This window comes from Scyliorhinus torazame, chromosome 4 (assembly GCF_047496885.1).
Source record: "Scyliorhinus torazame isolate Kashiwa2021f chromosome 4, sScyTor2.1, whole genome shotgun sequence".
NCBI classification, from domain to species: domain Eukaryota; kingdom Metazoa; phylum Chordata; class Chondrichthyes; order Carcharhiniformes; family Scyliorhinidae; genus Scyliorhinus; species Scyliorhinus torazame.
Genome location: NC_092710.1, coordinates 281,213,489 through 281,226,216, shown reverse-complemented (window position 1 = coordinate 281,226,216; position 12,728 = coordinate 281,213,489). Strand labels below are relative to the sequence as shown.

Below are 12,728 nucleotides of genomic sequence, written 5' to 3'. Positions count from 1 at the left end.
TTCAACCTTGAGCACACTTAATTACCCAACCTCTATAGACCTGTGCAGTAAAGAATTCCACAGATTCACAAACCTCTGAGAGAAGAATTTTGTCCTCTTCTCTGTCTTAAATGGGTGACCCCGTTTGAGATTATACCCTCTGCCCTAGACTCTCCCACAAGGGGAAACAGCCTAACATCTACCTTATCAAACCTTCTGCGAATTTTTGTGTCTCAATAAGGTCATCTCTTATTCTTATAAATTCCAATGAGTACAGGCCCAACTTACACAACCTCGTCTCACAAAATCTCTCCATATCTGGGATCAACATAGTGAACCTCCCTGGACTGCATTCCATTTGCCTTCCCTGTTGCTTGTTGAACTTGCATGCTAGCTTTTTGTGATTTATGCATGAGGATCCCCAAATCCCTTTGTGCTGCAGCTTTCTGCAGTCCTTATCCAATTAAATAGTATTCAGCTCCTTTATTATTCCGACAAAAGTGCATAGCTTTACATCTTCCTACGTCATATTTCAAATGTCAAGTTTTTATCCATTCACTTAACCTGTATGTATCCCTCTGAAAATTCTGTGTCAAAAGAACAAAGAACAAAGAAATGTACAGCACAGGAACAGGCCCTTCGGCCCTCCAAGCCCGTGCCGACCATGCTGCCCGACTAAACTACAATCTTCTACACTTCCTGGGTCCGTATCCCTCTATTCCCATCCTATTCATGTATTTGTCAAGATGCCCCTTAAATGTCACTATCGTCCCTGCTTCCACCACCTCCTCCGGTAGCGAGTTCCAGGCACCCACTACCCTCTGCATAAAAAACTTGCCTCGTACATCTACTCTAAACCTTGCCCCTCTCACCTTAAACCTATGCCCCCTCGTAATTGACCCCTCTACCCTGGGGAAAAGCCTCTGACTATCCACTCTGTCTATGCCCCTCATAACTTTGTATACCTCTATCAGGTCTCCCCTCAACCTCCTTCGTTCCAGTGAGAACAAACCGAGTTTATTCAACCGCTCCTCATAGCTAATGCCCTCCATACCAGGCAACATTCTGGTAAATCTCTTCTGCACCCTCTCTAAAGCCTCCACATCCTTCTGGTAGTGTGGCGACCAGAATTAAACACTATACTCCAAGTGTGGCCTAACTAAGGTTCAATACAGCTGCAACATGACGTGCCAATTCTTATACTCAATGCCCCGGCCAATGAAGGCAAGCATGCCGTATGCCTTCTTGACTACCTTCTCCACCTGTGTTGCCCCTTTCAATGACCTGTGGACCTGTACTCCTAGATCTCTTTGACTTTCAATACTCTTGAGGGTTCTACCATTCACTGTATATTCCCTACCTGCATTAGACCTTCCAAAATGCATTACCTCACATTTGTCCGGATTAAACTCCATCTGCCATCTCTCCGCCCAAGTCTCCAAACAATCTAAATCCTGCTGTAACCTCTGACAGTCCTCATCGCTATCCGCAATTCCACCAACCTTTGTGTCGTCTGCAAACTTACTAATCAGACCAGTTACATTTTCCTCCAAATCATTTATATATACTACAAAGAGCAAAGGTCCCAGCACTGATCCCTGTGGAACACCACTGGTCACAGCCCTCCAATTAGAAAAGCATCCTTCCATTGCTACTCTCTGCTTTCTATGGCCTAGCCAGTTCTGTATCCACCTTGCCAGCTCACCCCTGATCCCGTGTGACTTCACCTTTTGTACTAGTCTACCATGAGGGACCTTGTCAAAGGCCTTACTGAAGTCCATATAGATAACATCCACTGCCCTACCTGCATCAATCATCTTAGTGACCTCCTCGAAAAACTCTATCAAGTTAGTGAGACACGACCTTCCCTTCACAAAACCGTGCTGCCTCTCACTAATACGTCCATTTGCTTCCAAATGGGAGTAGATCCTGTCTCGAAGAATTCTCTCCAGTAATTTCCCTACCACTGAAGTAAGGCTCACCGGCCTGTAGTTCCCGGGATTATCCTTGCTACCCTTCTTAAACAGAGGAACAACATTGGCTATTCTCCAGTCCTCCGGGACATCCCCTGAAGACAGCGAGGATCCAAAGATTTCTGTCAAGGCCTCAGCAATTTCCTCTCCAGCCACCTTCAGTATTCTGGGGTAGATCCCATCAGGCCCTGGGGACTTATCTACCTTAATATTTTTTAAGACACCCAACACCTCGTCTTTTTGGATCTCAATGTGACCCAGGCTATCTACACGCCCTTCTCCAGACTCAACATCTACCAATGTCTTCTCTTTGGTGAATACTGATGCAAAGTATTCATTTAGTACCTCGCCCATTTCCTCTGGCTCCACACATAGATTCCCTTGCCTATCCTTCAGTGGGCCAACCCTTTCCCTGGCTACCCTCTTGCTTTTTATGTACGTGTAAAAAGCCTTGGGATTTTCCTTAACCCTATTTGCCAATGACTTTTCGTGACCCCTTCTAGCCCTCCTGACTCCTTGCTTAAGTTCCTTCCTACTTTCCTTATATTCCACGCAGGCTTCGTCTGTTCCCAGCCTTTTAGCCCTGACAAATGCCTCCTTTTCCTTTTGACGAGGCCTACAATATCTCTCGTCATCCAAGGTTCCCGAAAATTGCCGTATTTATCCTTCTTCCTCACAGGAACATGCCGGTCCTGAATTCCTTTCAACTGCCACTTGAAAGCCTCCCACATGTCAGATGTTGATTTGCCCTCAAACATCCGCCCCCAATCTATGTTCTTCAGTTCCCGCCTAATATTGTTATAATTAGCCTTCCCCCAATTTAGCACATTCATCCTAGGACCACTCTTATCCTTGTCCACCAGTACTTTAAAACTTACTGAATTGTTGTCACTGTTACCGAAATGCTCCCCTACTGAAACATCTACCACCTGGCCGGGCTCATTCCCCAATACCAGGTCCAGTACCGCCCCTTCCCTAGTTGGACTGTCTACATATTGTTTTAAGAAGCCCTCCTGGATGCTCCTTACAAACTCTGCCCCGTCTAAGCCCTTGGCACTAAGTGAGTCCCAGTCAATATTGGGAAAGTTGAAGTCTCCCATCACCACAACCCTGTTGTTTTTACTCTGTTCCAAAATCTGTCTACCTATCTGCTCCTCTATCTCCCGCTGGCTGTTGGGAGGCCTGTAGTAAACCCCCAACATTGTGACTGCACCCTTCTTATTCCTGATCTCTACCCATATAGCCTCACTGCCCTCTTAGGTGTCCTCCCGCAGTGCAGCTGTGATATTCTCCCAAACCAGTAGCGCAACTCCGCCTCCCCTTTTACATCCCCCTCTATCCCGCCTGAAACATCTAAATCCTGGAACGTTTAGCTGCCAATCCTGCCCTTCCCTCAACCAGGTCTCTGTAATGGCAACAACATCATAGTTCCAAGTACTAATCCAAGCTCTAAGTTCATCTGCCTTACCCGTAATACTTCTTGCATTAAAACATATGCACTTCAGGCCACCAGACCTGCTGTGTTCAGCAACTTCTTCCTGTCTGCTCTGCCTCAGAGCCACACTGTCCCTATTCCCTAGTTCTCCCTCAATGCTCTCACCTTCTGACCTATTGCTCCTGTGCCCACCCCCCTGCCATACTAGTTTAAACCCTCCCGTGTGACACTAGCAAACCTCGCGGCCAGGATATTTATGCCTCTCCGGTTTAGATGCAACCCGTCCTTCTTATACAGGTCACACCTGCCCCGGAAGAGCTCCCAGTGGTCCAGATAACGGAAATCCTCCCTCCTACACCAGCTGTTTAGCCACGTGTTTAGCTGCTCTATCTTCCTATTTCTAGCCTCACTGGCACGTGGCACAGGGAGTAATCCTGTGATTACAACCCTCGAGGTCCTGTCTTTTAACTTTCTGCCTAGCTCCCTGAACTCCTTCTGCAGGACCTCATGCCCCTTCCTGCCTATGTCGTTAGTACCAATATGTACAACGACCTCTGCCTGTTTGCCCTCCCCCTTCAGGATGCCCTCTACCCGTTCGGAGACATCCTGGACCCTGGCACCAGGGAGGCAACATACCATCCTGGAGTCTCTTTCACGTCCACAGAAGTGCCTATCTGTGCCCCTGACTATAGAGTCCCCTATTACTATTACTCTTCTGCGCTTTGACCCTCCCTTCTGAACATCAGAGCCAGCCGTGGTGCCACTGCTCTGGCTGCTGCTGTTTTCCCCTGATAGGCTATCCCCCCCGACGGTATCCAAAGGGGTATACCTGTTCGAGAGGGGGACAACCACAGGGGATTCCTGCACTGACTGCCTGCCCTTTCTGGTGGTCACACATTTCTCTGCCTGCACCTTGGGTGTGACCACATTTACATAACTGCGATCTATGACGCTTTCCGCCACCTGCATGCTCCTAAGTGCATCCAATTGCTGCTCTAACCGAACTATGCGGTCTGTGAGGAGCTCCAGTTGGGTGCACTTTCTGCAGATGAAGCCATCTGGGACACTGGAAGACTCCCGGACCTGACACATCTCACCACCTGCCTTCCCACCTATTTGTTTACTGTATTTACAAATAATTGTACTTGAGACACCTTGGGTGCATTTCTCCGCTCCCGCGACTCAGTGCCCACGCCGTCCTGAACGCCGTTGAGGTCCACGATGGCGCGAAACGGCCCCGATCTCGACCGATTCAGGGCCCAAAAATAGGCTAGGATCGGGGTCGCGAGAAACTAGGGGGGGCGTGTCGCGAAAGCAGCGTCGTCAGCACGCGCCAGGCATTGGTGCCGCATAAAAGCGGCGCCGCGTAACTGCCGTCACCCGCTCATGCGCGGGTTGGCCAGCGCCAGCTGGCGCCAACCCGCGCATGCATGGTTGCCGTCCTCCCTGAGGCCACCCTGCAAGAAGATGTCGGATGGATCTTGCGGGGCGCGGAGGAAAGGAGGTCCTCCTTCAGAGAGGCTGGCCCGCCGATCGGTGGGCACCGATCGCGGGCCGGACCCCTTTTGAGTCCTACCCCGGTGAAAGAACCCCCCTCGTCCCCCCCACAGGCCGCCCCTACCCCCCCAGCGTTCCCGCGGTGTTCCTGCCGGCAGCGACCAGGTGTGGATGGCGCCGGCGGGAAGCTGGCGTTTTGGGCAGCCCGCTTGGCCCATCCGGGCTGGAGAATAGCGGGTGTAGCGGAGAATCGCCATTTTGGGTGTCCCGTGCGATTTAGTGAGTTAGAAAAATCAACTCTAAGGAAAGTGTTGCCTTGAAATTGGTCACGGATATGCATTGTTCATATAATAGTTGCAGATAGTTGGAAAATTGCTAATACTATATGTTTAGCGGATAAGTACTTGCATGCTGGTCTTTGTGTTAATTTAATTGACAAGAATTGGCCTTCAGTGAATGTGCAGCTAGATTTAAAGAAAAATATATATATAAAAGAAAGATTGACATGTGGTGGGATCAGGTATGTTTCTGTAAAAAGAAAATTTGATATGCAAAAACAGAATTTCTAGAAACACGAAACAGGTCACCAGCATTGATGTACTTGACCCGTGTATTTCATTCAAGTTATATTTTTATTTGAATTTTCCAGGCATTGCATATAATCACATTCAGTAACAGTTCAACTGTAATGTGTTATAAGTTGCTATAATTGACAATTCAGCCCAGTTTAGTGAGCATTGAGTATTTTGTGAATGCTACCTCAGTTCTGAGAAGTTGTTACAACTTTTAACTCAGTCCAACTCACCCGCTGCCTAGAAATGCTTTAAGTACAGTAGGCAAGAGATGACTATGAAAATAGTTATGGTTTTGAAATGTCCACCTTTTCTTGCATCTGATATCTTCCACAGATATCTGTCTCAGTGATTTGCTGTGGTAGTTATTGAATTCAAGGGTGCATTAGACACTATCAGGAAATTATTGTATGTGCCGGAAGGCACTGTTGGGCTGTATAATGTTTTTGAACTCTTTTCATAGGTATGTTTGTACTCTTTACTGATACAATTTTTGGTGACATGTATGTGATGCATGGTATCAGAACTAAAATGTTAATGAAATGAAAATCGCTTATTGTCACAAGTAGGCTTCAAATGAAATTACTGTGAAAAGGCCCTAGTCGCCACATTCCGGCGCCTGTTCGGGGAGGCTGTTACGGGAATTGAACCGTGCTCCTGGCCTGCCTTGGTCTGCTTTCAAAGCCAGCGATTTAGCCTGTGCTAAACAGCCTCTGTATCACCTATTTATGAACTACGGTCTGATGCATTGCCTATACTTCTAACCCTGAGCATTGCTATGTATTGTTTTCATATTTCAGTAAGAAATAATACCGTGGCAGTAAACTATTTAAGATCACAAATAAGAAATAGGAGCAGGAGTAGGCCTTCAGCCCATCAAGCTTGCTCCACCAATCAATAAGATCATGGATGATCTGATTGCCTCCACTTTCCTGCCTTTCCCCCTAACGCCTGGTGCTCATGTCAAAAGTCTGTCTGGCTCAACCTTGAATATAATCAATGACCCAGCTTCCATTGCTCTCTGTGTAAGAGAATTCCAAAGACCAACATTTCCAGCAGGTAATGTACGCAGCACAAGAGTGCCAGACAATGATTAAATTAAAATTTAAAATTAAATTAAAATTGCTTATTGTCACAAGTAGGCTTCAAATGAAGTTACTGTGAAAAGCCCCTAGTCGCCACAGTCCGGCGCCTGTTCGGGGAGGCTGGTACGGGAATTGAACCGTGCTGCTGGCCTGCCTTGGTCTGCTTTAAATGCCAGCGATTTAGCCCTGTGCTATACCAGCCCCAACATCTCCAATCATCTCCAACAAGAGAGAATCCAACCATCTCCCCCTCGATATTCACAAGCAGTATCATTGCTGACTCCACAATCCCCACCCCATTTTAAAATCCTTGGTGGGAGGGTCAACATCCTTGGTGGTGGGGTTGGCGGGGGTTGGGAGGTGACGAGTATACTTGAACAGAGACTGAACTGGGCCAACAATATAAATACTGTGGCTGCAGAGCAGGTCAGATGCTGGGAGTACTGAGGCAAGTGACTTGCTTCTTGACACCCAAATACCAAAATCAGTCCATCGTCTACAAGGCACAACTCTGGAATGCGATGAAATACTCTCCACTCCCTGGATCAGTGTGGCTCCAGCAATGCTCCAGAAACTTGACAGCATCCAGGTTAAAGCAATCCACTTGACTGGCACCCCAGTCACCACCTTCAACATTTGCTTCCTCCATTGCCAATGCACAGTGGAGCAGTGTATACTATGTACAAGATACACTGCAGCAACTTGTCAAGGCTCTTTCAGCAGATCCTTCCAAACCCATGATCACTACCACTCAGTTGGATGAAGACAGAAGACCACCACCTGCAAGTTCCCTTCCAAGTCACCAACCATTCTGACTTGGAAATATATCGCCATTTCTTCACTGATGGTGGGTCAAAATGCTGGGTATGCCTTCCTAATAACACTGTGGGTGCACTAAGTGGACTGCAGTGGCTTAAAAAGACACCTCAACTCCACCTTCTCAAAGGCATTTGGATATGGAGAGTAAATGTTGGTCTGGCCAGCTGCATACACATCCCATGAAAGAATTAAATAAAAGGCCCTCTGTGAGAAGAAATTCCTCCTCATCTCAGTCATAAATGGGAGCCCCCATATTTTTAAACTGTGGCCCCTAGTTCTATCATCCCCTAGAGGGAAACGTCCTCTCAGCATCAATCCTGTCAAGCTCCCTCAGAATCACATGTTTCAATAAGACCACCTCTCATTCTTCTAAACTGCAGTTCCTCCTCTAAGCTCTCAGGAAAGCCTGCCCTACTTTTGGAATCGGCCTAGTCAACCCCCCCCCCCATCACAAACACATCCTTCCTTAAGTAAGGAGGCCAAAACTGTGCATAGTACTCTTGGTGCAATTCCCCCTCCTCCCTAATGCCCGTATGTTTGTCGCAAAACTTCCTACTTTTATACTTCTTACCATAAAGCTCTTCAAATTATTAAAATAAAAACAAAATGCAGATAGAAGTATGAACTAAAAAGCAAAAGTGTTGGAAATACTCAGCAGGTCTGATAGCTTCAGTAGAAAGAGAAGCTAAAGTTAATGTTTTGAGTCAAATGTGACTCTTCAATTGATTAGTTTTAAAAGTCATTTAGTTGCATTCAAGGCTAAAGCTGTAGAAGTACTGAACCAATTGTTTTTGATAAACCCTCAGATTCAGAAATCCCGGAACAAACAGCTCCGTGAGTTGTTCCCAGATGGATTTGGCATTCACCATGCTGGAATGTTACGTCAGGACCGGAATTTGGTTGAAAGCTGCTTTTCGCGTGGACACATGAAAGTGTTGGTTTGCACAGCTACCTTGGCCTGGGGTGTCAATCTTCCTGCGCATGCTGTCATCATCAAGGTAAAGTCAGTGAAAACAATCTCTATCTGATTTTATTAATTTGTAATTCACATAGACTAATCAAGTTTTTATTTTTTCATCTCTCGAATGTTATGGTATTGTTCCATTTATTCAGCGCAAAATTTTCAATCATGGTCAGGTAGGTGAGGATATAGAGGTTTTTGTAGAGCCGGGCAGGATGTTCTGCTGAAAGTTCATGTTCATCCACAACCTAATTATGCTGGCAAATGGACAATACAGCACCAATTATGGAATAAAGGATGGCATGGAGATAAAGGTTGGTATCATGGACATAGATATCATTATTCCATTAGCATAATCCTTAACATGAAATCTATCATGAATTATTCCAATCAAGCAATGCAAGCTATCAATCAATTTTGTCACAGAAATAGGGCCAATGCAACTTCAAGGTACAAATGCGATGTACTCTACAAAAAAAAATCTCCTTCATAGTGAGGCAGCATTTATTCTTCTCTTCTGCGAACTTTAAAAAACTTTACATGGTAAACTCTTCTGGATAAATCTTTAATCCCTCACTTATGCTTCAAATTCCATATTCCTTTGTGTTTTAATCTGGTTCTGTTCATATGAAATTTTCATCTGGGTGGAAATCATGCAGAAACTCCAGGTCGAAGTGGATTTTATATATTCAGACCTCTGGGAAAAGCTGAACTTGGTTCAAAGAATAATTTCGGAAGAAGATCAAGGGAAATATTTAAAATCCAGAAACCTTTGACAACTCAAAAGAAATGTCCAAGGTCTCCCTGGTTATTTCAATTCTGAACTTGCCTTGTGATTGGAAGATTGAAAAGGTTGTGCCAGCTAAAATAGCAGAGGAGATCTGACCTGCCTGGTGGTTGTGTTTATAAGTTGGAGTTGTGCAAAGGGTCAAACGATCACACCTTCTTGGTGATAGTGGTCTTGAAGGCTGGTGGTAATCTAACATTATTATTATTATTATTACATTGCCTGCTTGCCAGTGGTCAGAGAATGTTGGAGGTTTCAGGCTACTTGACTGGGTGGTCCGCAGCTGCACAGGTACCAGCGATCTGAAGGGTTTGTGGTCTCGCTTTGATTGGCAATGGTTTGCAGAGACAGGATCTGCTTTACTGTGATGTTATAGGTAAATCTGCTGCTGGAATAGAGAGGGGAGGTAGTAACTCTTGGTGTGACCTCAGAATCATTGAACTGCACAATCCTGTGCCTAGCTTTCAAAGGGAGGAGCATCAATTCCGTTCTTCTGTCCTTTTTCTCTATACACTTTTACAGATTAAACATCTGTGATGGTTGGATTCTCCCATTATCTGGCACTTGTTTGAAACAAATGTTACTTGCCGCTTAGCAGTCCAAACCTGATTATTGTCAGATCTTGCGAACAGCATTTAACATTCCCCACTTCTGAATTGATGAAGTAGCTGAAGATGGCTGAGCCTGGAACAGGGACAATGTCCTGAGGAACCTCTGCAGTAATGTCCTGGTGCTGTGATGATTGGTCCCAATAACCACAACCATATTTTTTCGTGCAAGGTATGACTTCAACCCGTGGAGAGTTTGTCCCAGATTCCCATTGACTCCAGTTTTGCTGCGGCTCCTTGATGTCGTATTCCGTTAAATGCTGCATTGAAGTCACTCATCTCTGCAACTTGGCTCTTTTACTCATGTTTCGATCAAAGCTGCAATGAGGTCTGGAGCCACGTTGTTTTAAAACAATTAATCAATCTTCTCACTTCTCCCTCATATTTTTGGTCATGTTCTTAAATTTACAGCTTCTAGTTAACATCACACTGTCCAATAGAACACATTTTGCCCAGTTTACCTAATCAGATCTCATCCTCATCTTATTAATTCTAATTAAAAGTTGTTCTAATATCTTTTTTAATATGATTAAAAACCCTCATCCAATATAGTTTAGAGAATTGCTTCTGTGCCCTCTTCACATTGTAAGGGCCCTTCTTGTTTATTTCCTGTTTATTCTCTTATTTCCCCTTTCTTTTATTTTTACCGTAACAATTATGATCCATGTTTAATGGACCTGTGACTTTTAAGGCAAAGCCGTCTGTACTTTTAATTCAAACAGAAGGAACCAGAAGGCTGTGCTGTTTTAGGCTGATGGTTGCAGCCGAGCTGACATCCTTGATGATTGGTTTGATTGATTTGGCTGGTGGCCAATGAATTGGCCCAAAGGGCTGTGCTCTGCCCGACAGCAGGAGGTGATTGGATCTGATTCCAGTTTGGTTTCACTTTCGATTCTGCAGCTTTGATGGAGCATTCCAATTAACTCTCTACCTAAAGATCCAGCTAATCTCGCTTCAGAAAGCCACTGTAAGGGCTGACTCCCTTTCCAGCAAGACTGGGTGTCATCCTCTTGAGACTGCAAAGGTTTGAAGTCAAATCAAGAACTGAAGGCAAGGTTAGATGTGGAATAAAGTGTCTACACATAAAGATAATGGCCAGGATGTGAACCTCAAACAGAAGCCCAGTTTGATAAGAAATAAAGCGCCTCTCCAGAAAGCCTGCTGCCAGTAAGCACTGAATTCTCTTACTTCATGAAATCATAGAATTTACAATGTAGAAGGAGGCCATTCGACCCATCGAGTCTGCACCGGTCCTTGGAAAGAGCACCCGATTTAAGCCCACGCACTGCCCTATCCCCGTAACCTCACCCAATCTTTTTGGACACTTAGAAGCAATTAAGCATGGCCGATCCAACTAACGTACACATCTTTGGACTTGAATGAATGACTCTGCAAAGAAGACCATTACCAGCTGTAAACCAGAGACTTTAATCAGCGAGTGTGCTGTGAACAAAGTGTGCCAAAGAACTTCCATTGGAAGCAAAGACTTATCTTTTGCCCATAATCCTTATTATTTCCACCCCTCCCCCCTTCCGTGTTTGTTTGTCTTGTGTGTGTATGTGTGGGAGAGGGTGGGACAGTAAAGAGGGGTAATAGGTTATCTTATTATCCAGCTGTATTTACTACATTTTTCATCATTATTCTTATTATAAATATACAGAAATTGTTCCAATGTACAAACCTGGCGACTGTAATTATTAGGCAGCTAAGACCCAAAGACTTGGGTATCTTTATCAAGAATTATTGATTAATTCACTTGTGTTGTGACTCCGGGACGAGTGGGGCTGGAATTAACCGCACACTTGGTGTCGTAACAACATATCTCCAAAAGTGTGGCACCCAAATTTGCATGCAGCAATCTGACTGCGTCCTAATTGAGGATTTGTATAGAGTTAGCATTACCTCATTGCTTTTGTACATAATCACTCAATATATAAGAGCTAGAATGCTTTCTTTTTTAAAATATCTTTAATAATTTGTCCCCTGCTTCATTTTGGAATCTGATTATTTTGTGAGTTTTAAGAACTGTTGTCAGACATGCAATCGTTCACTGAAAGGAAATGGTGCCTCAGTTAGTAAGATGAATTTTTAGAACTTAGTGGGGTGTGCCGATCAGCTGAATTGAACAAGGCATGGTGGAAGCTGAAGTGAGAAGGATTGAATATTTTCTGTCCTGTCTGGCTAATCGTGGGCAGGGGGAGCAGCACATGGGAAATTGGCACCACCAACTCCAGTGAAGAAGTTGTCCGCAAACTGGCAGCACAGTGCATAAATATAAAATGGACGATTTTCTGGATCTTTTGACCATTTTTCCTCCGACAAGATTTGTGGGGAAATGTAATTTTAAACGTTCTATTTTGAAACACAGTGCAGTGATTGGCTGCAGAGCATTCTGGGAGGGTAGGTAAACAGCCAATGGTCATGGTACACATTCGTACCAATGACATGGGTAAACTAAGGGATGAGGACCTGCAAGCTGAGCACAGGAAGTTAGGAGATAAATTAAAATGCAGGACATCAAATGTAGTAATCTCAGGATTACTCCCAGTTCCACGTGCTAGCGAGAGCAGGAATAAGGATAGGACAAATGAACATGTGGCTGGAGAGATGGTTTTAGCCAGGAGGGATTCAGATTCTTGAGGCACTGGGTCTCGTTCTGGGGAAGGTGGGACCTGTATAAACCAGACCGGTTCCACCCAGGCAGAGCTGGGACCAATTTCCTTGTGGGGGCTTTTGCTGATTCTGTTGGAGAGTATTTAAACTGGTGTGGCAGGCGGATGGGATCCCAGGAGTTGGATCAGGTAGGTCAGATTCAGATCAGGTAGTGATGTAGAACTTGACTTGGAATTACAGGGAAAGCAAAGTTTAAAAAATGTCCAGCAAGGGAAATTAACAGGGTTAAACTGTTTATACTTCGATGCAAGGAGTATTACAAACATGGTAGATGAGTTAAGGGCACAGTTTGACACATGACAGCAGGATATCATTGCTGTAACGGAAACCTGGCTAAAG

The 12,728-nt window shown here is 44.9% G+C and overlaps 1 protein-coding gene across 4 annotated transcripts in view; it reads left to right on the top strand.

Moving 5' to 3' along the window:
- Positions 1-12,728, top strand: part of ascc3 (activating signal cointegrator 1 complex subunit 3) — an 813,859-nt gene that overhangs the window by 449,550 nt on the left and 351,581 nt on the right. For all 4 annotated transcript variants that reach the window (XM_072499844.1, XM_072499840.1, XM_072499842.1 and 1 more), the window contains exon 15: positions 8,167-8,358. In XM_072499844.1, coding sequence (XP_072355945.1) covers positions 8,167-8,358 — 192 coding nt within the window. The remainder of the gene's footprint in view (positions 1-8,166; positions 8,359-12,728) is intronic.